The sequence below is a fragment of the Acipenser ruthenus genome, chromosome 1 (assembly GCF_902713425.1).
Source record: "Acipenser ruthenus chromosome 1, fAciRut3.2 maternal haplotype, whole genome shotgun sequence".
NCBI classification, from domain to species: Eukaryota; Metazoa; Chordata; class Actinopteri; order Acipenseriformes; family Acipenseridae; genus Acipenser; species Acipenser ruthenus.
The window spans coordinates 73,434,403-73,461,111 of NC_081189.1; the positions used below are offsets into that span (position 1 = coordinate 73,434,403).

Consider the following 26,709-nt stretch of genomic DNA (forward strand, 5'->3'; position numbering starts at 1 on the left):
CAGCGAGTGGCAAGTACACAATAATAATACAATACAATAATAATAACTGTGGCGACTATTCTCAGGAACTAAATCGGAAACAAAACAACATAACAGGGCTCTACAGTGTGACTAATTTGGCTGCATATGCGACTAAAAATGCGCTTGTGCGAACGGCACACGTGTGCCACTAGAAATTCTGAAAAGTTGACTATAAAAATATAAACTGGAATTTTTTTTAGCTGGCAGCATAAAACACTAATTAAAAAAAACAGATCTAAACTCTCATAGCTAAATTGTAATGTACTCTGGGAATGTAGTTTATTGGTGTCCACTGACCACTGTTAATCACACATTAAAAACTAAAATTCCCATACACCGCCAATTTTACTGATTTATCAGTGCGGTGGCTACTTGTTTCCAGACAGTTTGAAAACTTGTCAAACCAAACCAACAATTTATTTTCATGTGTTTGGAGAAGTTTCAAAAGAAAACCGTGATGAACAAAATTCGCCATCTTTACACGAAATGAGCAATGAAGGTATTATTATTATTATTATTATTATTATTATTATTATTATTATTATTATTATTATTATTATTATTACAGTAGAACCTCAGAGTTACAAACACCTTGGGAATGGAGGTTGTTCGTAACTCTGAAAACTGAATTTTCAATGGTTTTATTAAATGTGGACACCTACTATATACACCCTCAATCTGGCAAATACAAGGATACAGTACAGTAATACAATTGTTATGGTTCTAAAGTCTTTAAAACAGTACTATAAATGAAAAAAGCTACATTTAAGTTACCATTAAAATCATAACTGTAGCAAAAACACAGATTTAAACGTCCATGAAAACCTGGGGTAACGTTGTGCTTGTTTTAAACAAAATGCATTTATGCCTATGTTGTTCTTATACAGTGCCACAGTTAGGCCCCAATGCAGCGCTGTGAACACGGTTTATATTTTCTGCACTATTAATAGTTCATACACTATTGGGTGGTCCGTCAGCCCCGTTGAGACTCACTCAAATGTGTTCGTGGGTTGCTTTGAGCTCCCAGTGAGATAGTCGGATACAAACAAGCCCAGTAAAAAGCTAATTTGATACAAATCCTATGCACAGTTTGGAATATGTGAGACACCGTACATGACTTCTTAGGAACCTGTTAAAAACCTGCTCTAATGCAAGATGAGATTTCCTGACTTTTACTTTGTTTTCAATTTCCGCATGTTTGCAGCACAAATCAATAATAATGAGAAAGCATCTTTGAATTCAATTAGATAACTTATATGAGCACTTTATGTAGGCTTTTTTTCTCTGCTGAACATAGCTGGGCACGAGGCTTGTTAAACTGTATATGCCTTTATTGCCTTGTACCATAGACAGAAATCACATGTGAGTGATAATAATTGAATCTTACTGTTGTTAATGATCGTTTTAATTAACATTCAAACATCTGTGGGAACATAGCACACAAAATGATGCAATATGGATCACAGACATAAAAAAGTTTCAGTCCCAGACAGTAAAGTGCAAAAGCATTAGCAAGTACATAATAACATCCACTGAGGTTAATGGTCAGAGGTTTTGTTAGTTTACCAGAAAGTCCAGCAGCTATTATATACAATAGCAGCAGAATTATATAAACAGCAAAACAAAAACATTGTTTATTTATTTTTTCCCAAACCTGTTTGTAGATACCTCCTACTGACTGGTAGTAGCATTGCATTCAATAGAACAAAACAATGTAGTTTAACAAAAAGGGGGGGGGGGGATAGCTTTTCTGTCCTTTACTTCTTTCTTTTGTAGCAAGAGAAACAAACACTGTGGACTTAAACCGTTCTTGCCGGCTGCAGACATCCACATTAGAATTCCCTTCAGCCTCCCGCATTGTACACGTTTACCTTTACCAGCCTTTTATTCTGAAATTCCAACCCCCAAGTGAAAAAGGAAAGTTTAAAAGGCATGTCGTATGCAGACAGGCTAAAAGAATTGAATCTAATGTAATGTAATCGAGAAATACCTAGCCTTCATAAAATAACAAAATTAACCAAAAACAAGCTTCTGTGCGCCTCTGTTCCTGTGTGTGTGGGCCCGTCCACCTGCATGCAGTTTTTGTAAAATGTCCCAAATAAACGGTGACCTCGTGGGGGCCACAGTTCTGCTGAGGGCCCTACACTAGCGTAATCTGCATATAAATTAATCCGACCCTGCCTATGTGATTGCATTGCACTCATGGTTGAGTGATTGCGTACTTCTGGTTGAAAGTGGGGTGTTCAGTAGACCGGTCGGTTCGTAACTCTGGGGTTCTACTGCATTACTATTATTATTATTATTATATCTCCAGTACTGAAAAAGGTTACACAAGTCTACAGATCTGAAGGGACTAAATGTATGTTGACTATATAGTATTTAATTATGTATCATGCACTTAAAGCATTAATATATGTGATTTTTTTTTTAATCATTACCTGAAAAAGATCCAAGTACCCAGGTATTTTTCACTACTGGTACCTGGTTCCGGATTTTCACATTGATGTGCTATGTTAATTTTAGTTTTTAATAGAAAAACTGTCCAGGTTTTCCTCTGCAATAAAATAAAGGGAATAAAACCAGCATGAAACCACAATATATTGTCGAAATTATTATGTAATACGTTACAATAGCCTTTTACTTTCTGTCTAAATCATAGACTGGTGTTTCATATGTGTGTATTGCATTGTGATGACTGCTTCAGCTTAGATACTATTGTTAGTTTGTTTTGTGCGTGTTTGATAGCTTTGTTAACCCTGACTGTAAATGATGTATTTTGATCTTTTGAATGATTACCCGTGATTGTATCATCTTAGTCTGGCCCTTAGGTTTGTTGCCAACTACTATACGGCTACAATAGAGATCTATACCCCATCAACATTTTTTTTAATAATTGCAAAAGAAATGTTATCCACATAGAGAAAGATAAACTAGGGATTTGTTTTATTTTTATAGGGCAGCTAAAAGTATTTGAACCAATAAAATATTGCTATAAGTATAAAGCGGATGTGCTTTTCAGGGTGGAACAAACATATCAAAATAAATAACGCAATCCCATAGAAAATATGTAAACGGTATTGAAACATTCAATTGTGTGACTTGCAGAAAATGTTTTATCTTTCAAAACAAACATTTCATTTATTGCAAGCAACAATGACTACATTGAATACATGAATCATGTGTTGTTAAAAAGAGCAAACAGAAAACAGTGATATCCAAAATAAATGTCAAACAAGTGCATCTTAATCAATGTATTATATCTCAGAATAATAACATCATATCCCCTAAGCTATGATATCAAAAAAATGCTTCCTCTACTTAACAGATTAAATACACTGAGAACTGGGGTGGGGGGGGGGGGGGGCAACATTTTTTTTAAATAAAAAAAACAAACCATTCTAATATTAACAGGAAGGAAATGAAATCACATACATATAATCATACTAAAACAGAAAATCAGATGCCCCTACCTGTATTTCATTTCATATAAAACAGTTCCTCTATATATTGTTGAGATAACTATATGTGCTGATTGTTCTTGACATCAGTGAACATAACTATCTTGTGTACAGTTCCAGACCCGTCCCACCTCAATTAGGACAGTATATTATATTACCTGCCCTGGTTTGTAAATCAGTATCATTCATTTTTACATTGATATACATTTTTAATAATAATAATAATAATAATAATAATAATAATAATAATAATAATAATAATAATAATAATAATAATAATAATAGTGTGTGTGTGAGAGAGAGAGGGAAGTACTGTTAAAGTTAACAGAGAAATTATAAAAACGTTAGTATATTTAGGTTAGTGATTTTAGTTTAAAAGTATCAAAGTTTCACTGCAAAGGAAATTGTTTTTTTTTGCCATCCATTCATTTTATTTAGTTATATTTGCATACATTAAGTTAGTTTTATTTACTTCTGGGCCTCCTTACCGTTGTTCTGCTGCATCACAATGGATCGGTTTCTTATTTGACAAAATAAAGAACCTGTGCCTCACACTACTACGACTAGTAACACCAAATCTGCCATTGCTATTTGTTCTTCTAGTGCAACAACTGATGATCTTAATAGAGATACTCCTAGCCAGCCTGTTTTACAATCTTACCCACGCTGAGGTATGTTCGGTCAGCGAGAGAGAAGCTCTAACACAAGTTGGTTTATAACGCTTGAGTATTCCATAACAAAAAATACCTGCTTTTGTTTTCCTTGTCGCATTTTCGAGGTAGTAAATGACAAGGATACCGTGTGTACAGTACGCAGGTTTAACAATTGGAACTCTGCACTTGAATGTGAAAAGGGTTTTCACAAACATCCCACGAGTCTGCTCATTTACGAGCTGTTGCTGCTTGGAGTGCGTTTAAACACAGACAGGCAAAGGGAAAAACCACTGATTCTCTGTTAGGCCCCAAACAAGTGGAGAAAAACAGATACTACTTAAAAGCATTGGAGAAAGAGTACGTTTTCACTCCCCCTTCATGGGGATAGTGATAATATAGATGATGTGAACCGTTTTACAACTGGCCTTTTCATGAAGCTATTTGAATACACTCTACAGAAAGATCCCAAATTAGCAGAGTTAATAAAGACTATACCACAAAATGCAAAGTATACATCAAAAGATAAAAATGAAGTGATATAGACATTAAGTAAAATGATTCTTAATCAAATTAAAGAGAAATATATGCATTCTGATTCTAGTGGATACCGTGTCAAAAGTGATGGGACACGAGATAAGTACAATGTAGAAAATCTGTCCATCATGGTAAGATTTGTTACTGATTCAATACCTGAGAAGCATCTGATTGGCTCGCTTGAACTGCATCAGTTGGATGAAGAATACATTACAACTCAAACACTTCAACACCTCTCTGAAGTAGGCTTTAATGCTGACAACATCATCAGCCAGTCCTACGATGGTGCATCAGTGATGAGTGGGGTTAATGGAGGTGTGCAGGCTATGCTGCAAAGAAAACTAGGAAGGCACATACCGCACATACATTGTTACATCCATCAGCTGCACTTAGTAGCAGTGCATGCAATTCAAAGTGAACCATGTGCAAAGAGATTGTTTGATCTTTGTAGTTCTCTGTATGCATTCTTTCATCGGCACTACATTACTCAAAAGTACAATGGCCCTTCACTAAAGAGATTGCTAGAAATTCGCTGGACAAGCCATTTGAAGTGATCAAATGTGTTGTTAATAATCAGAATCTTATTCTTGATATAATGTCAGAAGTCTCAGAGGATAATATTGCTTCCATAGACTTATGTACAGAAGCATCCAGAGTTTTTTTCTCAGCTGAAGAGACAGAGCTTCTTTGTTCTTGTTTAAAATTAAGTGTCTAAATGGTGGCCCCTCTAACAGGTCTACTGACCCCTCCTTCCCCCCCATCCTAAAGGAGCTGGAGCCAGGTCTGGTTAAATGCTTTGTGAAGATGTCTCTCTTCTGAAAATATTGTAACGTGTGGCAGCCGCAGTGCAAGCGACCGGGGGTAACATGGATTTAATAATGGACTGGGGACGAGGCTGGGAATTTGCTGTGTTGGTGTGATGCTTGTGTGCTGTTGTGATCATTCTGTGCTGTTGTGGTTGTGTCCCAGTGTAAAAACACTCTATGTCCTGCCTATTTCTTCCCGCCAAACACATATACAGCCAGCCACTACACCACAAATTACATTACACATGTAATATTCTATTATTATTATTATTATTATTAGCATACACCCTTATTATTATTATTATTATTATTCATTTCTTAGCAGACGCCCTTATCCAGGGCGACTTACAATTGTTACAAGATATCACATTATACATTATTTCACATTATACAGTTATCACATTATTTTTACATACAATTGCCCATTTATACAGTTGGGTTTTTACTGGAGCAATCTAGGTAAAGTACCTTGCTCAAGGGTACAACAGCAGTGTCCCCCACTGGGGATTGAACCCACAACCCTCCGGTCAAGAGTCCAGTGCCCTAACCACTACTCCACACTGCTGCCCTTATCCAGAGAGACTTACAGTTGTTACAAAGTATCACATTACAGATAAGAGCAGTTATAAAATACAATACAATCAGTAGTAAATAAGAGCAAATTCAAATGAGAGAGAATATATATATGTATGTGTGTGTGTGTGTGTGTGTGTGTTTATGTCCATAATTTCAATAATATTATAATATTTTTACAAAGAGATTATATATAAGTATATTTGCAATGTATTTTTTTATTATTATTTCTCAGAGGGTATAGTATGCACAAGTATAAAAAAAGAAGAAGATTCATGATCGTATTCGTTTTTGGACTGAATAGTTGCCAATACAACCGTTTTATATTAAAGGGGGTTGTTAAAGAAATACAGGTATAGGATATAGAGCGTTTTATCAAAGTTATCCCCTGGGGTTTCGGATGGCAGCGTCTGGAAGAGGACGTTCAAAGAATGCAAGGTTCTGCTCAAGCGCGAGCCGCACTTGATCAGGTGCTCGTTTCTATATTGCAGTCGAATTGCAGTTGGTATCGAGTTTCAATACGGCCAGCAAACTGTACCCCCATCTCTGAAAATGTATTTTGAATTGTCTTCGAAATCACATTTACATAATCATTAGTCATGTATGAGGCAGAAACTATAGATTTAAGTGACACCCAATTGTCTTTCTTAATGTATGCTGTCTATGTAATGTTATATGTATGTACACGAACTGCACCAAAAGCACACCATTGTGTTACATGACTACTATTTTTTTTATTGTATTATTTTTTTTTTATTAATAAGTCTAATTTAATATTTAACTACATCATAATTAAATATGTTAGAACGTGCGACACATTTAAAAAACGAAATGTAATTAGCCTAATTATTAAGGGAAATTGTGGGTTGTGTTAGGAGACAAACCGGACAGGGACATCAGCAATGCCATCTGCCGAAACAGCAACTAAAAAAACACAATACAACTAGCAGAGCTAGCTTAGAGATACTGCTATAAGTACAAATGTAAAGAATTAAAGGACATTTTTAAAAAAAATTAACAACCGTGTAACGTTTTACTCTAAGAGGATGAAAATGACCGAGAATTGCAAATAAAATAAATGCTCGTAGCTAAAAACAAAAACGTTGACAGGTTATAGCAGCTTGGCAAAACCTGACCCTGGTACATTCTCTCAGCAGAAGAAGACAGGGCCATTGGAATATTTGGAACGTCTGTCACATATCCTCCCTCTTCAAGCGGTTCACTATAATGTATTGATCAGAAACCATGTCAAAGATACTGCGCACACAGCCTATGTCTTAAATTACAGCAGAGATTTTTTCTCAAAGTTCAAATGAGAAAAACGACAGGTAATACCTCCAAATAGTGTGAGCAACGTTTGAAACGCTACTTCTATGATCTGCGTCGTACTAGCCCGATACGATATCTTACTCGTACAGAAATTACGAGACCCAGTTTCACTCTGTCAACTCTTGATGGGGGCGGAGGAAACAATCCCATTGTGGAAGCTATAAGAAGGGATCTGAGCTCATAAAATACCAGACTCTGCCTCGCATAATACAGGACACTTTGCTAGTGACAGATCTTAGATTAACATCCAGATATTGACCTGAGTTTGAGGTCCTATGCTAACCGTGACCTTGCTTTTTTTAGACACTATTTTTTCATTATATTTCTTCAAGAATGTTTTTTTGTTTGCATGTTTTGAATAGGAAGCAGTGGATATCCTTTAAGTATGTTATCTAGTCATATAGGTGTAACATTATATATATGTATATATATTATTAATTCGTCAGAGAAGCAGTTTATATAAGTTCATAGTTTTAAAGTTTGCTTCTTTAGGTTTCCGCACATTATTCCACTGCTCTTACTGGTAACAGCTCGGTTTTTTTTGTGTGTGCCTGTTTTGCGGTTAATTCTGGTGTTGAAAATGTTGCTGCTGGTGTGGACTAGGGGCTCGTGTTTCTTGCTGTTACTGGCTGCGGTCTTGAGAATGGGACATTCTCAAAGGGCTGACGGCCCTGGATCCAAGGTGAATTCCATCAAATCGTCTCTTCAGGGGCAGGCTCCAACCCAGTCAACCAACCGCTCCATCACTTTCCCTGTGGGCGCCACCAGCAAGAAAGGAAACAACCCCGGCCAGGTAAGATCTGGGTTTTCAAAAAAAAAAATAGATTCTAGATGTAGCTTTAAAAATAAAAAAGTTTCAAATACACCATTCTATGCTTGGATTTAGTCTGTGATGTGTGTATTTTGTTAGCTACCTGAGTTCTGGCTTTAACAGGGATCATTGCCCCACATCTAGTCATTCTAACTGTCAAATACGCAGAAAAAAAACCACATTATGCTGTATTTAATGAATGCTTCTGTGTTATCTGTCTTTTTTTCAACAATGTCAAATTTAAACTCAAAAGGTTATGTAAATATGTTACAGAAGTGGTTTTCTATGTAAGCTACTTAAAATAAACTTAGTACAATTTTTATAACATTGACATACTTATAGTATTAAAAATAATATGCTTAAAAATGTGTGTCTCCAAAAAGTTTGTTCACCCTTTTTACCTTTTGCTTTAACTATATATAATCTAGTGTAATTTAGGCTACAGCAACAACTTACTTAAAACGTGCGTTTTTGGGACCAAGTTACATACATGCACGTTTGTGAGAGATTCCAGAAGGGTTCCCATGTATCAAATCTAATTACTTTCACATGCACAACCGAAACACACCAACATCCCATCTCATGTCGATAACTACTGCATCACCATGCTGCAAATGTTTCAAAAAATCTGAGTGCGGCATGCTTGTTCTTTCTAGAGTTTACCTTTTTAAAAAAAAAAAATAATAATGAACACAGCGTCCCTACCGAGACAGAACAGCAACGACAGTGACAGCCAAAATAGTCGACAGGACAGTAAAAGCTACACATAAACCTATTTGAAATACAGACTTAAACTAGGAGGGGGAAACTAGCTCACAAATCTTTTATGCTGGTTCCATTTCTAACCATTTTACACTCTACCGGTGTAGTGTTATTTTCAGGTAATCAGTAAAAAGTGGTACTCGCGCACTGCCCTTGCTCGTGCATGCCTAAACAACTTCGGCTAAGAAAGCAGGGAAGCACCCATTCCAATGTGGTACAAATTATGCTGTTTTCGGTATTTTACATCTTTTTAAATTTAATTTATCATATTTTGCCACCTTTAAGAAAATAGTATGCACACATTTATCATATGCAATACACTTCCACATTTTTTTTACTTCTGCAACTTTGGGTGGACTTCTCATTTTGTCTTGAATTGCTTTTTCTTTTTAGAGAAATTGATTGTCTGTTTCCAGTTTAAGTTTGCAAACAAAAAGTATAATGGTAAACCTCTGTTTACAGCATCTGTAAACCTCACAACTCTCGACTATACTGGACTATATGGCACCGAATTGTACCAGTGCTGGCATCATCTTGTAGTACAGTACTTGTACTGAACTGCTCTATACTTTGCCGTATGCCACTACTGCCCTTAATTCTAACTATTTTTTGTATCTTGTATTTGATTTTACTCTTATAGGAATCCATATTCACATTTTTTGTAAATGCTGTTATTTGAAACAATTCTTATCCATTTAGCTGTTCTTAATGGAATTTACTCATATAAGAAAATATTCTTACAATAAGTTTAACTACTCTTTTCAAATTCTCTCTTGTGTAATTATTTACTGTATTCTTTATTTTGCTCTTATTTAAATTGTTATCTTATTTTCTAATTATATTACTGTACTTTATAACTGCTGTTAGCTGTAATGCCACATTTTGTAATGTGATATTTTGCAATGTGATTCTTTGTATTGTGTTATTTTGTAACAACTGTAAGTCGCCCTGGATAAGGGCGTCTGCTAATAAATAAATAATTGCTACTACTACGAGGACAAGGTGGCTGCTCGAGGTCGTGGTCGGGTCTGTTGAAACTGCTTTCCTTCAGGGGCAGGGCTCTGGTGATCAACCAGCTGGTGGCGTCGATGCTTTGGCATCGACTCACCGTCCTGAGCCCGCCCCCTGAGTTTGTGGCCAGGGTCCAGAGGAAGCTGACGGACTTCTTCTGGGCCGGAAAGCACTGGGTCTCTGCGGCAGTTCTGTGCCTCCCTCTGGCTGAGGGAGGGCAAGGGTTGGTGTGCATCAGGAGCCAGCTCGGATGTGGCTGACGCCTAAGTCGCTGGTCGCCAGGGCAGCTTGGGCGACCGTCAGGATGGCCGGCCGAGCGATCCAGGAGTGCAAAGCAGCGTTGCACCCAGACTCTGTCAGGTATCTCGAGGGAGTTCTCAGGACCGGGGAGCCACTTCCCCCCCCGCTACCCCCTGCTCTCCGATCCTGCTTATCGAACCCAAGGCACGAGACCCCCCTCAGCCTCCCCTTGAGAACAACCTGAGCAGGATTTCGCAGTTCTCCTCGACCCCCCTCCGATCCGAGTGGAGGGTTCTGCACGGAGCGCTCGCGTCAGGAGAGATCCTGCGTCACTTTACCGACTCGGACGCCGCATGCCCTTTCTGCGGTCGGTCCGAGTCGGTAGCTCACATTTATTTTTTGTGCGCCAGACTGCAGCTTCTGGCTGCATTTCTCCCCAACCCTCCTCATTTTCGGGCACCCTGTCCATGGCTCCAGCAAGAAGAGAGACCTCCTCGTGAATCTGCTCCTGGCTCTTGCTAAACTGGCAATTTACAAGACCAGGAAGCGTAAGATGATCAGGGAGGGTCTCTTTGACTGTGGGGCCATGTTCAGGGCCCTCGTCCGATCCCGGGTTCATTTAGAGCACGCCCACGCGGAGTCCGCTGGCGACATGACCTCTTTTGTCGACCAGTGGGCTCTAGGGGGCGTGCTCTGTACCACCTCCCCTTTGGTTTTGTATATTTAATTTACAGTCCTTTTGACTGTTTTTGTCAGTTAAATTAGTTAGGGTATGTCTTTTTTAGCACCCTAAGGGGTTCTAACTAGAATTTTTGTCCAGCTGTCTTTTGACAGCTGGTGTAGTCCCGTCAAACGGACCTTAAATAGGACTACTACTACTACTACTACTACTACTAATAATAATAATAATAACAGGAAAACACCCATCAGATCGTAATTGATTGCACCTGTACCAAAATCGGAGCGCTTACCACTTTCAATGTGACAATGTACCACTTTCTAACACTACCCCGGTAATCATTACTCATCCCCTAAGCATGACGTATAAACATACACTTTTTTTGTTACACATGACAAAACAGACAATTCCAAAAATAAAACATCAATAATAATAGTAATAATAATAATAATAATAATAATAATAATAATAATAATAATAATATAAGGAGTAAACTCTCGTGGCAAGATAAATGACAAGACCAAAGGTGGCGTTTCCATGTCACCATAAGTCTAAGATGCAATGACGGGCTTTTTTATTGCACACTTTGATGTACTTTATTTGTTATAATTAGTTGTAGCTGTTTACAATGGCTTGAAAAAGTAGCACTATGGCCATTTCCCTTCCCTTGTTTTTTGTAATGCTTTTCTTTTGCCACCAAACTTTCTGCCTGTTTGGTTACCATAGTAAATTGAACTTTCATATTTGTGTCTTTGCTTCCCAGTATACTGTACTGTAATCTGGTCGTCATTTCCATTAACTGCCAGTTTGTGTGCTGTTGTGAAGTCAGTTTGGGTCTGGGAGTAACTTATCCTCTAATTTTAACACTGGGAGAGTTAAATGTATTTTCAGGGGGTAAAATGCAACATTACCTTGAAGTCATGAGTAATCTCAATAAATGGTTACTACTGTACAACTTAGTATTAAAATAAAATCAGAGACAATAGCTATTCTTATTCACTTTATGGATCACATCCAATACGACTGAAGATAAGCACAAAAACAGAACATAGATATGAAGAAGCAAGAAACAGAACATATATATGACGATAAGCACAGAAACAGAACATATATATGAAGATAAGCACAGAAACAGAACTTCTATTTTAACATTAAATTCTTAAACTCAGTGAACATGTTAAAGGTTCAGTATAAAGCCATTCAGATAAGTAAAATAAGAAATGCATTAATAAATTATAAAACAGTTTGTTTAATATTGAATATTTAATAACATTGAAACCTGATTTATTTTGTATAGTTGGAAAATGATGGACTTTATGTTTGTTATAGAGGCACTCATATTAAATTGCTTTCCTGTGCAGTAATAGACCTAAAATATTGTAATTCACAGAATTGTTTAATGTGCATGCAATGTATGTATGTATGTATGTGTGTATGTATGTATGTATTGTAACAGCAGCGGGAATGTGAGACAGCAGGGAGGGGGTTAAAGCCACCCTGAAGAGAACGAAATGCACCTTTGTTTTGTTTAATTGTTTAATTTAACTGTTTTATTATCTAATTATCCCCTGCACCTGGGCAGTAATTAGTAATTGGGACCAGGGCAGGGTATAAGAGAGGATCAGTTAATCTGATTGTGGCTGCTGAGTAGAAGGAGGCAGAAGAAAGGTGCTCTGCTTCCGAGCAGTCCTAAAAATTAGTAAGTGATGTCTTAAGCCTGTGTGGTTTTGAGTGGTGACAGGTAAACGGTTTAGCCGTCCTGCGAGTTAGTCAGGGAATTACCTGTTTAGTTAGCGCTCCAGACGGAGCTAGGTGTTTATTTTGTGTTTTGTTTATTTTTGCGTTTATTAAAAAAAAAAAATAGCGCGTCAGCGCGGAAAAATCAATTTCTGTGTTCTGGGTCGTAATTTTTAAAGGGGCAAAGAACCCGTGAGTGCTACAATCTTTTACAGTATGTATGTATGTATGTATGTATTTACTTATTTATCAAACGTTGTGTTTTCAGTGGACATAGCAACTACTGGTTAAATTTGCACCATATGGTTTTGCAGGGTAAATCAATACAATTTGAAACAAAACATGCCTCCACAGTGTTTAGCCTTTTGTGTTTTCTATTTTACAAGAAATAATACATTGACAGGCCAGTTTGTTTATATTTTGGGGCGCACATTTTCTATTCCTTAGAAACCTGTAGAAACCTGTATATATTTTAAAACAAATGGCACTTCTTCTGCAAAGCGTAATGTTTATTTCACTGAGATCACTTGCATTTTAGACTCCAACTTACAAATGGATTAGTTCCAGGTTTTCTGTTTCTTTGGGGGGGAAGTGAAAGCATGTGCTGTTGAATTTCTGTTCACGTTCCCATGGCCACAAGGTGTGGGCTAAGTTTCCACAAGAATTCAGACATATTCACAACACATTTATTCCTATGTTAAGTTTAAACCGTATTTTAACAACTATAAAAACACTCAATGATAGAATATGTAGTAAAAATAAACTTTCTGTATTACTGCAACAGATTGTTTTGCAAAAACAAACTGCTAATGTAAAGTTACAAAAACTAGTAAGTAGGATGTTTGTAAAACCTTGTCTTATTCATCTGAATCGTTATACCAATGCTGTAAACAGCTTGAAAGCTATATGAAAGAAGCATGATTTGTATTTTTTGACTTTGTATTTCATTTAGTTAAACAGATTTAAACAAAGAGACAAAAAAAGAGCTAATAACTACTTTATAATGTACCCTCAGCTATACACTTACAATTACATTTAAAATTGTGCAGACCAGAAACAATAACATCAGGTCACACATTAGAGATTAATAGCATTTTAAAAACAAAAATCCCTGTGCATCACTGGCAAGCTGCTAATATGTATCCATTAACATGTTTATAGGCAATTTTCTGCAGTAAAGCTGGTAATAGGAAAATATTAATTGACTTTTTATTATGAATAGTATTTGTGCTCCACAGCAAGGTCCCAATTTAGTCGACTAACAAATCTCTGCTTCTCAACAAACTGATAACTTATACTAATCTTGATCTTCTCTGTCTAGCTGAAACCTGGCACTCTGTAAATGATAAGCACTCACTACATCTATCCGCCCCAAATGGATACTCGCTCTTTGACAAGCCACACCTCATGGGTAGAGGTGGGGGCACTGCTGTTGTTGCTAACTCTGTGCTTGCCACCTCAACTCTCTCTTTCCCAGCCATCTTTTCATTTGAGCATCTCGCTATCAAGCTCCCCTCTCCCATGTCCCTCACCCTTGCTGTTATCTATCGTCTACCAAAGAATAACTGCTTTTATTGCTGAGTTTTAGCAATTCCTCTCCCTAATCTGCACTTCAACTTACAAAATTCTACTCCTAGGTGACTTCACCTCCTTTGCCTTCTTCCCCTCTAGTGACCGACTTTGTCACACTCCTGGACGATCTTGGACTCTCTCAATCTGTCAACGTTCCCACTCACACCCTTGGTCACACCCTGGATCTGCTCATCATCAGGGGTCTTGATATCGCCAATCTCTCAGTCTCTGATATCTCTCTCTGTGACCATTTCTTAATCACTGCCAATATTAATCTTCCCGCACCTTCAGCTACTACTGATACTGTTATTTCCTTCCGTCCAAAAAATCTGCTAAATCCTACAATACTATCGGAATGTGTCTCTTCTTCCCCCCCTAACTGCTACTCTCTCGTCTTTGGATGATGATGCTGTGTCCCTCTACAATGCCAACCTTACTCAGATCATCAACACAGTTGCCCCGCTTACAACCAGAACAGTGAAGAAACATCGCAACTGTCCATGTTATACACTCAAACTTCAACTGCTTATGTCTGCCTGCTGCAAGTCTGAGCGCAAGTGGAGATCATCTGGACTAACGGTTCACAGAGAGATTTGGACCAGTCACCTCAGTAGCTACAGATGTGCACTCGCTGCTGCCAGGGAAATCATATCCATGGGACACGGTAAACCAAATATTCTCTTCAAAACCATTGATCAAATCCTGAATCCATCCATAAATAAGTCCATCTCCCATTCATCCTCCTCTCTTACCTGCCATGATTACTCCTCTTTCGTTCGGAACAAAATCGACACTATTTATTCTACGCTCTCCTGCCACAAACCCAGTATAGTACTTGACCACCTTGACTCTCCTCCGATTGCCCCTCCAGCTCTCTCCTCCTCTCCTCTCTCCATTCCTGATGTTTCCAGCCTATTGCTGAAATCAACTACTGCCACGTGCCCCCTGGACCCCTGGCCAAAAAATCTCATCTGTCTCTGTGCTTCTGACCTTGCTCCTTCCATTATGCACACTCTCAACCTGTCCCTGATTTCAGGCCTGGTTCCTGCTGCCCTCAAGACTGACCGAGTAATGCCAGTGCTCAAAAAAACAGTCTTCCTTTTCTCTCTAAAACTCTTGAAAGGGCTGTAGCCAGCCAGCTGATGAAACATCTCACAGATAACAATCTTCTTGAATCTCTACAGTCTGGCTTCCAGCCGCATCACAGTACAGAAACTGCTCAGCTCCGGATTGTAAATGACCTTCTGCTTAATGCTGATGCTTCTGCTCCCTCTGTCCTTGTCCTCCTCAACCTAACTGCTGCTTTTGATACCATTGATCATACCATTCTTCTTGACCGCCTTTAGAAATGTGCTGGGATCTCTGGAACCTGTCTCACCTGGCTATCCTTTTACCTATCTGGACACATGCAGTCTGTTTTCTATGATGGAAGCAGTGCTAATATGCCTGTATTTAATGTATTTTTTTCTTTTTTTACCGTTTGTATTTAATGTACTATGCCCTGTATTTCACTGTATTTAATGTATCATGCATTGTTCTTTACTATCTTGTAAAGCGCTTTGTGATGGTGGTCCACTATGAAAGGCTCTATATAAAATAAAGATTGCTTGATTGATTAAATTCAGTCTTCAAAGATAGTGAGATAAATTGTTATTTAGAGTTATAGTTCAGAAGAATAATGTTTTAAATTCCAATATCTGTTCAAAATGATTTTGGAGGAAATATTAGCTCCTTTGCATTAGGCCTCTGTGTTGGCACTACTTCCAGGGTTTCAGATATTGGTGGTTTGCATTCTTATATAACGTATGTGCCAATTATTAAAATAGGCAGCAGTGGAGTTCCCCAGCATTCTGTATATACTCTATACAGACCGACTGTATGTTTGCAAGCAACCTCAGGCTTTCACACACTGATGTGATATTGTGACTAAGTCTTGTCCTGCTGTACTAGGGAAGGAAGATAATGCATTGCCATGCCTATTCTGTTAAATGAATGTTTGCAACGTTGCCACACTGGTGTTTTTTTTTAAATGGACCACTAGGCACATGAGCTGAGACCACCAACTTTCCTGTTGATTGAAATATCCTTCAGCCTTTTACCCACATAAACAGATAAACATTTCCACTAATACTTTCCATTGAGGACTTGGGAGGGCTACAAATATGCACATTTTTTTTTTGTTTGTTTGTTTACCTCTTAGCTGCTCCCAAAATGTTTCCAATGTGAAATCATTTTTTTATTTTTCTATTTGAAGCTGTGAGTTTTGAGTTTACATATTTTCTGTAACAAACTATACTTAAGATGACAGCTCCATAATTCATGACATCATGCCTTAATTATAATTACCATATCCATTTTATTTAACGAGGCAGAATTCCTTGCTTTTGTCCATCTGAAAAGTTATTTTAGTCAGCCACACAAACACACAAATAGATTTTTATTTTTTAGTGGCGGAGAGGTTATGTTTACCTTGTGCCAAGTTTTAATGAGCTGTAATTTTGCAGATGCCTTCTGAGTTAATGTTATGTTGCTATTGCAAATCAAACAATTCAACTTTAATGCATATTTAAAACCAGTATCCCACAATTATTAACATTGCCATTGTTGTATTCTAGTCTAGTTAAGGCTTCAGATTTTATGTGCAGATTGTGAGCTGTTACTGGTTGGTGATTTTAATGTTAACTTGTTTAGATGGATGATTTGACTCATCATATCTTTTAAATAACCTAGAATGTTTAGGTCTGTGCCAGCTTGTTAGTAAGCCTACTCGTATTAACTCACTTGGGGCTTTAATTTACCATGCTTACATCTCAAATGTCAATCTTTTTTCATTTATTTCAGCTGAAGCTCCACTGGGCTGTTCTGATCATAGTATAATTAGTCTGGGTTAGAATCGTATAGCTTCTCCAGCACTTTCATGCAATCGTTCTATCTGGGTCTATAAAATGACTGACTGGGGTCTTGCTAAGTAGCTGTTAAGTAATTTGCCATTCCACATCTGGCTTTACTCTCATGTTGAGGATTCCTGGGCTAAATTAAGACTAATATTTGGAGATTAAGAAACATTGTCTTCCATCAAAACTGATACGTATTGCATTTTCTAAACCATGGCTGTCTGCTGAACTTATAAAAATTACTAGGGTTAAAAATAGATTGTTTAGACAACTTGGTACACCCATTGCTTGGGAAGCCTTCCGCACTTATAGAAATAAACTAACTAGCTTACTAAGGAAAGACAAAACTGAATGGTTAGAAAGTATTCCTCAAAACTTTTCAAATACTAAGAAGTTTTGGTCTATGGTAAAGGCCAGTTCTGGAAAGGGCAGTGCCTTGTTGTATGTCAAACGGGCAAGTCTCAGCAGACACTCCAGCTGACATCGCCGATCTTTTCAATATGCATTTTGCTTCTTGTTTTAATCCAGTTGATACTCCGTTTGATTCTGGTACACCCTCTAATAAAATCTTTATTAGATATACACTGCTCCCCAGTTCAGGTTATGGACATATTACTTAAACTTAAGAGTCACTCAGCTACTGCTTTACATAACCAAAAGATTGCCAACCAACCCAATTATATATATATATATATATATATATATATATATATATATATATATATATATATATATATATATATATATATATATATACATACATATATATATATATATATATATATATATATATATATATATATATATATATACATATATTTTTTTTTACGTTGTTGATGACTTGAACGTCTTCACATTACGCACCCGTCAAACAATTTGGTGTAAAATGAAAACCAGTATCCAGTATTTATAAAATTCTTTCTCATCCTAGTTCCTGAGAGTTGTGGCTACCACTGATACTGTTACAGTTTTTAGATAGGAGCTCACTAAATTACACTTATGGGGACATTTCTAAAGAAAAATGAATTTTCGAATACATCTTAACCCTTTTGCGGTCCATTTATTCAGTGCCTGTCAGGCGCATCAGGTCCAGTTTATTTTCACACGCGCTGTGTATTTTACACGCGCTGTTTAAAAGTAATTTTATTCATAGTAAAACAGATTTAAAAGGCACTGCATATCAACAGGACACTCAGTACTGCATCTCCAGCCCTGCCCCACTCCTTGTTCGCTGTATTTTTCACATATCTCTTCATAGTAGTGGATACTGATAAATTATCTCCTGATCACTCGTTTTATCACCAAACTCCTCAATAATGCTATGCAAGTCATTATTTTATTACTATAACATCTCAAAAAGCTTGGCAAATGTCTGTGATATTCTTTGAGCGCTGGATGCGGAAGCAGTTATCTTGTTTAACTATGTCCGTGTTATGTCTGTGGTGAAGGAACTATGCATATTGCTCAGATCCACCTCTTTTTTTTTCAGCTTCTCTCGGCTTCTATCGGCCTCACTCGGCCATTGAAAGGTTTTCTCAGCTTTTTCCGGAGAAAAAACGACTAGAGACCTGTGCTTGACGTCTTTTTGATGATGTCATCGGAAAGGAAAAATTGTAATGTTGGACCTGGTCCGACATAGGACTGCAAAAGGTTAAAACTTATTTTTTTACATTCAAACTAGGTAATCGTAGGGTATATTTTATCATAGAGTGAAAAAGTTATTCTCTTAATAATCTTCAGATTCTCAGCTGTTTAGACAGGTTTTACACTGTATACTTTAGGTGGATATTTGTCCTAATATACAAGCCGAAAGTCACGTTATCTCAGTCAGACCTCAAACAGGTAGAATGTTCACCGGAGCGGAAGGGTTAAACCATTAAGTGGTAGAAGGTCCTATTTTATTCTTGTTCACTTCTATAAGGTTTTGCGTTCACTGTGTTCTACCTCTGTCAGTCTTTTCTCATAAAAGACCTGGTCTGAGAGGTCTCCACAGAGCTGCTCTGACCATCAGTCCTTATCACCTCCAGTTGTGTCGTTATTCTTTCTTTGGCACAGCCTTGGGGTTATGAAATGCCCTTCAAGATTCCATTGTGTCATTGTCAAGCCTCTCCGGTTTTAAAACTGCTGTTCAGTGTCATCTGTGTCTGAGGTGAACTTGTGTTAATATATTTATATGTATTTGTATGTATGTAGAACCTTGGTGTATTTCGGGGGGGGGGGGGGGAGACCCCTGGCCCTGGCCCTGGCCCTGGCCCTGGCCCTGGCCCTCTTTATGTGTTTATTTCTTTATTCTCTTTTCCAGCACTTTTGTTCGTCCTGCATAGATTGCGAGGCACTCCATGTGGCCTTGGAGCATCAGTCGAGTCTGACCTCTCTCAATTAGACCTGTCAGAAAGCCCTATCCTTCCTTAGTTTCCCCTTGGGGGAAGTTCCTCACTTCTCTGCCTTGGAGGTCGATCGGTTCAGTCTCCCCTCAGCGAGGGCGGTTCTCCGTGTAGTCAAAGGGAAACCCCTGTTCTGTTGCTAAAGTCACAAGCACTTAGTCTTTATTCTAGTAGTCCCTTTGCGCAGGCCTGGCTTCTGCCTTGTGAAGTGTGTATATATGTGTATTTTTATTGATATTTGTTTGGATGTATAGTAATTGTAATATTGTTTATTACTGAGTATGGCCTACTTAGGTCTCTCTTTGAATTAGTGCTGCACTATTGATATGTACCTGTGCTGGCCCTGTGGGCACAAAGTGAATAACTAAATTAAAGTGAATAAACTAAACTAGTATCCCATAATTATGTCCAATTGTGTACTTACTCGGTTTACTATTCTGAAGCAAACATGCACACCTCAGCTAGTACCAGAATCTGGTTTTGAATGTCATCAACATTTTGGAGCAAAACAAAAATTCCACATGATGGTTTTGTTATTCTGAGTATTATTCAAGAATTATTTTTCATAATTAGTCTTTTATTGTCCTCATGCAGGCTGTAGCTGTATTAAACCACCTGTTTGTTGTGACTAATTTGTAAATGAATCCACAAGGAGAAATAAATGAATCCCATGGCTAAATCATTTTGCTACTATATCATTAGCCCTTTTCACGTGTCATTGGTTTGCTGAGCCTTGATTCCTGTGATCGTCTTCTTGTCAGTTTACAGTTCCTGCATCCATAAGAAGCACACTCCCTAGTCATCAGGATTGTGTTCTCCATGCCTTCAAGCTGGCCTCAGGAGTGGCATGTGTGTCTGTGGCAGTGCCTGTCTCTTTCCTCACAAGAATTCAGCTCATAGTTCTAGGCAGGCATGCTGTCATCTGTTTTCTATTAAGTCTATTGCTGCCATAGCATGAAGTTCTTCCTTGAGCTGGGTTATTCTGCAAAAACGTCACTGGTGTATTCACGCAGTTGCAGCTGCTCATCAAAGCCCCCCAAAAAGGGTTGTCAAAATTGGTTGGAAATAATTCTGCTTGTTTGACAGCCTGACAGTATAATTTGGTGGTTAGATCTGCTAGTAGCTGTTGTTTTGTAGCATGATAGGAGCATTTCTGTCACTTCAGAAGCTGGTGCCTCAAGCAGCACTTACAGCAGTGCCTTATGTCATCCAGTGCTGTAACTCCCCAAGTAGCTCTATTTAAGCTTTCAAAACAAATTAGTTCAGTTACTTTCAATTCAATTTAACAGTATCTTAGAGCAGTACATTATTCAAATAAACACGACTAATGCTCTTTATTGTTGATTGTATGGTGTTACTGTTATTGAGATTTATTTTCTTATTAGTTTTGCTTAACGTTGAACATCATTTAGTAGGAGCTATAGTTCTTTTTCTTTCTTTAAGTATTTTTTGTTTTGTTTCACAAAAGGCAGTAAAGAAGTCAAAATGTATTCTGCGTTACAATATGAGTTGGGCTGCTGATTTTCAACATTTTTTAATCTCCCTTTTTCTGTTTGTAGACATTTTCATGCTTTTGTAGAAAGTAAAAAAAAAAAAGTAGTTTAAGAGGTTTGAAATGTGACTTGACTGTGGTATTGGCCAACATGAACTCTTCTAGAGTTTGGATGGAATGAGATATCCTGAGCACTGCTCAAATCTAATAACATAGATGGGAATCATAGTGCATGCATGATGTACCTCTATTGCAAATAAATACATGAAAGTGCTCTATGAACAGCTGGAAATGAATACAAAATAAATAGCAGTCTCTGGTGTGTAATAGGATAAATACAAGTTTAATTTTATTTTGTTTTTGTAGTTTTATCGGTTAAAACCTAAAATTTGAAACCTACTGTGCAGAAGGGCAGCGTTTTAGAGGGGTTGACATAAGAAATACACTTGTGTTCACTTTTAAAATCACAAAAGGTGAAATCAAGTGTACAAAGTTCATTTTAAATGTCCCCAGCATTTCCAAAATATGTTTTTACCTGTCATTACCGCAACAAAAATATCACAGGATTCTGGCTGTGGTTCTTTTTTGTTTTTTCAATAATTTTACCTTTGTCCAAGGGAAAGCAAATTTTACACTTAGTTTCTATGATGTTGCACATACACAACTAAAGGGGACTCAGGAGGAGTCCTTTTTCAAGTAGCAAGGAAGTAAAGGGTGAGACTCTGCACCTAGTGGGTGTAAGAAACTCCATGTTTGTTGTGGTATTTCTTACAGATATATTTCTTACATCCACTAGTGGTAATGTTGCAAGGGGACGTGGTAAATGGTTACACCAAATGTAAGTAGATCTACATGTTTCCGTGAGGACCAGGGATGATTTAAAAAGTCACCAGGATGTGATGACTGAAACAGAAAATGACACAATGTGAATCTAAACAAAAAGAAGGATACAATCAGTTGAGATAACTCTTAACATACACACTCGTAGCAAGTTGCTCTTTAAGGTCAGCTGCTGAGAGACTTGCAGCTTCTACTTTACCCCCAGGGAGACCACTAACATTAGCTATGGTAAGTGATTCAAGAAATCTGCGTTCAAGATTTAGTAAGTTACAGTAGCACATTTAAACTAGCCAGGGTCTAAACTGTATAGCTGCTGCTCCGTTTTAAGTTAGAAGCTTACCTGAGTTTGACTGATGCAGTTTATTTGATTTATTGGTCTTATTTTATTTTGTTTTATTCCATATATATGCTGGTTTCCAACTAACATTTACATGTATTTAACATATTTTGTTGTTTTCATCAGACGGACGATTGTGTTTTTGTATTTCTCCTGTATTATACATTAAGGGAGATGACAAAAATGTATGTGTTAAAGACAAAATTATAAGTTACACTTACTGGCATCATTTTAAGTGTGGCAATGTGGAAAGTGAAGATGACCTGGGCAACTCCGTTTAATACAGAGGAAAACAGTATAGGGAAACTGAACCTCCGATGTAATTAAACAATGAATTGAACTGATGCCAAACATGAATTTGTTTTTTAACTGTTGGCAGGACCTGAAGGGCTTCAGTGTGGTTAAATGATACTAAAGAAGTGTCTTGTGTCTAAGGATGTATTCTTTTTGTGTTCAAAGGGCATGTAGATCTATAAAACTGACAGCAAGAGAACAGAGACTGTGTGTGAGATATACAGCAAGGAGTGTGGCGGGTTCCTGCATAACATCTGATAACCCTTTTAGAGGAACATCTTCAGGTCTGCAGTCAGTAGTAGCAGTATTCTGTGTCCTATTCTGTAAACTATGTTCCTAATATCTTTCAGGCATAGAAAAATATTTAAATTAACAATACAATACAATACAGTACTTCAGTAACAGAACTGAGTCTGCATAAAACATATCTTGGTGAATGGAGTTACATAGTTTTGAGTCTTATTAGCAAGGCAACCTTCTCCTTTTACAAATGTACAGTAGCACATTAAAAAAATGTATATAATTGAATAAACATTAATTAAGAACTGTTATGAAACCTTTAGTTGGGTTGTGTACCTTTTAAGACCAAAAGTAATATGCAAAGGAGAGTGTAAGTTTAGTGTCAGTTAGATATGCCTGTGGCACTCAGCTGAGGATGCACACATTGCTGGCTACGCAATCCGGCGTCTCTTTGAATAGAAATATATCTTAGTTTAAATATTGATTTATGAATTGGCAAGAGACGTGGTTAATGCATAATTGTGTATAATTGGGGTGCAGAAAATCTAAATCTTGTAAAAGCTTAGAAAAGTGTAACAGAGCATAGTGAAATCATGGTAAAGGATAGGTAAGCATTGTTTAGCCCAGAGAGGGATTGCATGCTAAGCATGGAAACGGCTAAATGACCATGGCTGTACCTTGATAAACTTTTATAACATTTACTGTAGTTTTAATTTCAAAGCCTTCAAAACCATTGTTGAAAGACTTTGTGCATGTGGTTACACTACCAAGGTAATCCTCTGTTTTCTTACAGCACCAATGATTTTGTTTGTTACTTCGATGACTGGTATCAAATATTGTATAAATGCCACAGCTGCTTACATCAATGCTTTTAAAGGATATTTTAACAAATGGCTTTGTTTAATTCAGTGCAGAAATAATCAATAAAGTGGAACCAATTAATTTGCTTCTTAATTATAGGTTAAACTAGGCAGTATGCATAATGAACTAATTAAAAAAAATAATAAACACAGACATTTTGACTACTGCATAACTTCTTGCCAGCTTATAAAAACAATGTTAATCTAAAACTAAAATAAATTGGGTCATAGAGAACAGATAATAAAAAAAATGTGTACAGCCCTTAAAAAAAATAGACTGCCATTATACAGTCCAAGCATCAAACACAAATCAAGTCCTTTTGTCTGTCATTTTACCTCATTGTGTAACATCTGTATCCTTCATCGTCTAGCCAGGATGTCGAGAGACGCTCACATGCCTGCACCCCATGAGGATGAGCAATAACTGTATTAACAGACTAAATAGGGGAGAAGGGAGAAAAAAGAGGCCAGAGTTAAGGCATCAGACTGTGCGGAGAGCGACAGAGCGATGAAAGAGATAGTCGCAGGGCTTAACAAATCTTTACTCTCCACAGGCTGTGATATGGCATTTTTTTAAAAACATGACAAGATAAATTGCACTTATCATTTGTGATATGGTTTTGTATCATTGGCTTTCAAAGGGTAGCTTGTGTAACCGTGGAGCCTCAGTTGTGGTAAGTGTCTCCTTGGTTGTGATGTAATCAATCCAAGACTCAAAGCCAAAAATCACAGATAGGGATCACACAAGGCTGCAAGGGCTTTTGGTGTGTCGTTTGAGATAACAGGCCAGTTTAAAAAGGGAACAATACTCCTGAACACTTTTGTGTTACTTGTATACAGGGCATTGTGGCTTCCTCGGTTCTGTCTGTAATGTATCTCTACTTTAAAGATGTGTATATTTTACTATAAGGTTGCAGTGTAAAGTTGGAATATGTTTGTCAAGCTGGGAGTTTAGGCAACTGCTTTGGCATATAAAGTACCTAGCAAACAAGAGTAAAGTAGTTTGAAATGGAATATAAGAGGAGCGCTACCTGGCTGGTTTTTAATTGCTGCACTCTTCAGGAAGTATTTCATGTATTTTAGTTCTATACATAACATTCTTTACCTGGTAATGTGGAATCAAAGTTTATAGAAAAAAAATTAAATGTGTATTGCACTATACTGTTCACACACAATTATTGGGAGTATAAAAACTGAATTGACAACAGCGCTGTTCTGTGTTTTCTCAAGGAACACTTTCAGTTATTTACAGTGTGGTTTTCACAACATTTCATCAATGGGTTTTCTAATCTTTGGCTACAAAGCAAAATTTGCACCATTTAATGATTCTGAAAGGAAAATAAGAACAAAAAACCAAAACTTGAATTGCTACAGATATAGAGGGAATATAATATATAAAGGCACATGGACGTTTAATATAAGGAACAAACACATTCATTTCTAGTTTTCCAACATAATACCAGATAAAGTATATTATTTTGAAAATAAAATGTCTGTATGTTGTCTGTTCAAGGTATCTCTTGTAAATGGTGGTGAAACAAAAAACACATGTTAAAAGGTCCCTTCTTTACCTCAGTTTAATGGTCTAAACGGCATCATAGTATTTAGACCCATTAGTCTTTATATGGATTGAAAATACTATTACTTACTGATCCATTGTTAATAACAGAACAAACATGGGAAGTCATACATATTGGATCATGAAAAGTGAAGCTGAGCACAGCAATTTTTTAAAATTAAAATCATCAACTGGTGGCTTTTGGCTTTAATGAAGCAGAAAAATATATTCTGGTTGGAACTGGTAGTCAAGAAATATTTTTGTTTTAGATATGCCCATTGGCAGGTGGAGAGAAAATTTGGTTTAGCACCCCCTAAACAAAAGGGGATGCTAACAAAAAATGGCACAGTATTATTATTATTAGTAGTAGTAGCAGTAGTAGTAGTGGTGGTAGTAGTAGTAGTTGTCTTTAAATTGGGATATTAGGTTTTGTGTATTTTTAGGAATCCAAAACTGTTCCTGGTATTGTATTACTTCCAGAGTTACACTCAGGGTCGACCAGAATGAAGCTGGAGTAGGATGGTACTTAAGAAAGTCTGCATACCTCAAATTGAAGAACAAAAGTGGCATCAGCGAAACATCCTGATAGTATGTATTACTAGGAAATTGGTTTTAAATCCTTTGTTACTTATACCATATCCAGATTGTTTTTAAAGCGTATTGTGGATAGGGTATTGGCCCTTTGGTCCAGTTGTAATAAATGTATTCTGCTGCTGTTGAATTGTATAACATGTCAGACATAACAATTCTACTACAACTACAACAAATACATTATGATAAGTAAGGCTTAACCCAGTTATCAGTCATTACATTATGAAGCAATGGCCTCATTCTATTTTATTATAATTGCTTCCGTACTGGAACACAACTCATAAAATACCACAGGCGCCCAAATAAAACAGTGGGTGACATAACCAGCAGTAAATCCAGGGATTGGTTTAAGTAATCACCCCTTAATTCAATTACTACAATACCAATGCAAGGTTGCTCATAGCTGTCTGTGACCATAAACCTAAGTGTTGTGCTGGGAAGCCTCACTTCTCCATTGTTTAACCCCCCAGGAAAGATTTAGGGGTGTGCATTTCAGAGAAGAACGGCACATTTTCTGGTAAACGGGTGAAACTGACTTCTGATTTTATTTAATTTTCATAGAAAAATACTCCAAAACAAGTACGTGGGAGACCAGTAAGCATTTATTGGGTTACCGAGTCTCCTAATTTGGAATATTACTGCTGGTTTGAGTTTGGGAATGTTTTGTGTCTCAATATAATTATTAACTGAGGCGGTGAGTTGTTGCTAATAAAGTTTAGGGATGTGTTCCTGAGACAGATAATCTGCCACATGCCAGGCTTTTCATTTCTTTTATAAAACTGCTCCGGATGTACAGTACTACTGTATGGAAACTACTGCATAGTTTCTAGTTTCAAACTATGTTACCTTGTTAAAGACACATTGAGGGTTATTTTCAAAGGAGATCTGCTGGAGAATCGCATTTTCGACCGTTTGTTTCTGCACCACAGTTTTTTCCACCGATTCAGAATTTTCTAAAGCTGCGGAAAACACGACGGGCCTCTATCCGCTAGTTTGGTTCATTAGTTATTCTGATGGTTTCTTTTGGAGGAAT

At 37.2% G+C, this 26,709-nt stretch overlaps 1 protein-coding gene across 1 annotated transcript in view; it reads left to right on the forward strand.

Moving 5' to 3' along the window:
• The first annotated feature begins 7,578 nt into the window (after positions 1–7,578).
• The window catches only part of LOC117421493 (dickkopf-related protein 2-like), a 30,895-nt gene continuing 11,764 nt past the window's right edge, over positions 7,579–26,709 (forward strand). Inside the window, exon 1 of the mRNA XM_034035969.3 lies at positions 7,579–8,167. Within this exon, the coding sequence (XP_033891860.2) occupies positions 7,955–8,167 (213 nt within the window). The 5' untranslated portion in view covers positions 7,579–7,954. The remainder of the gene's footprint in view (positions 8,168–26,709) is intronic.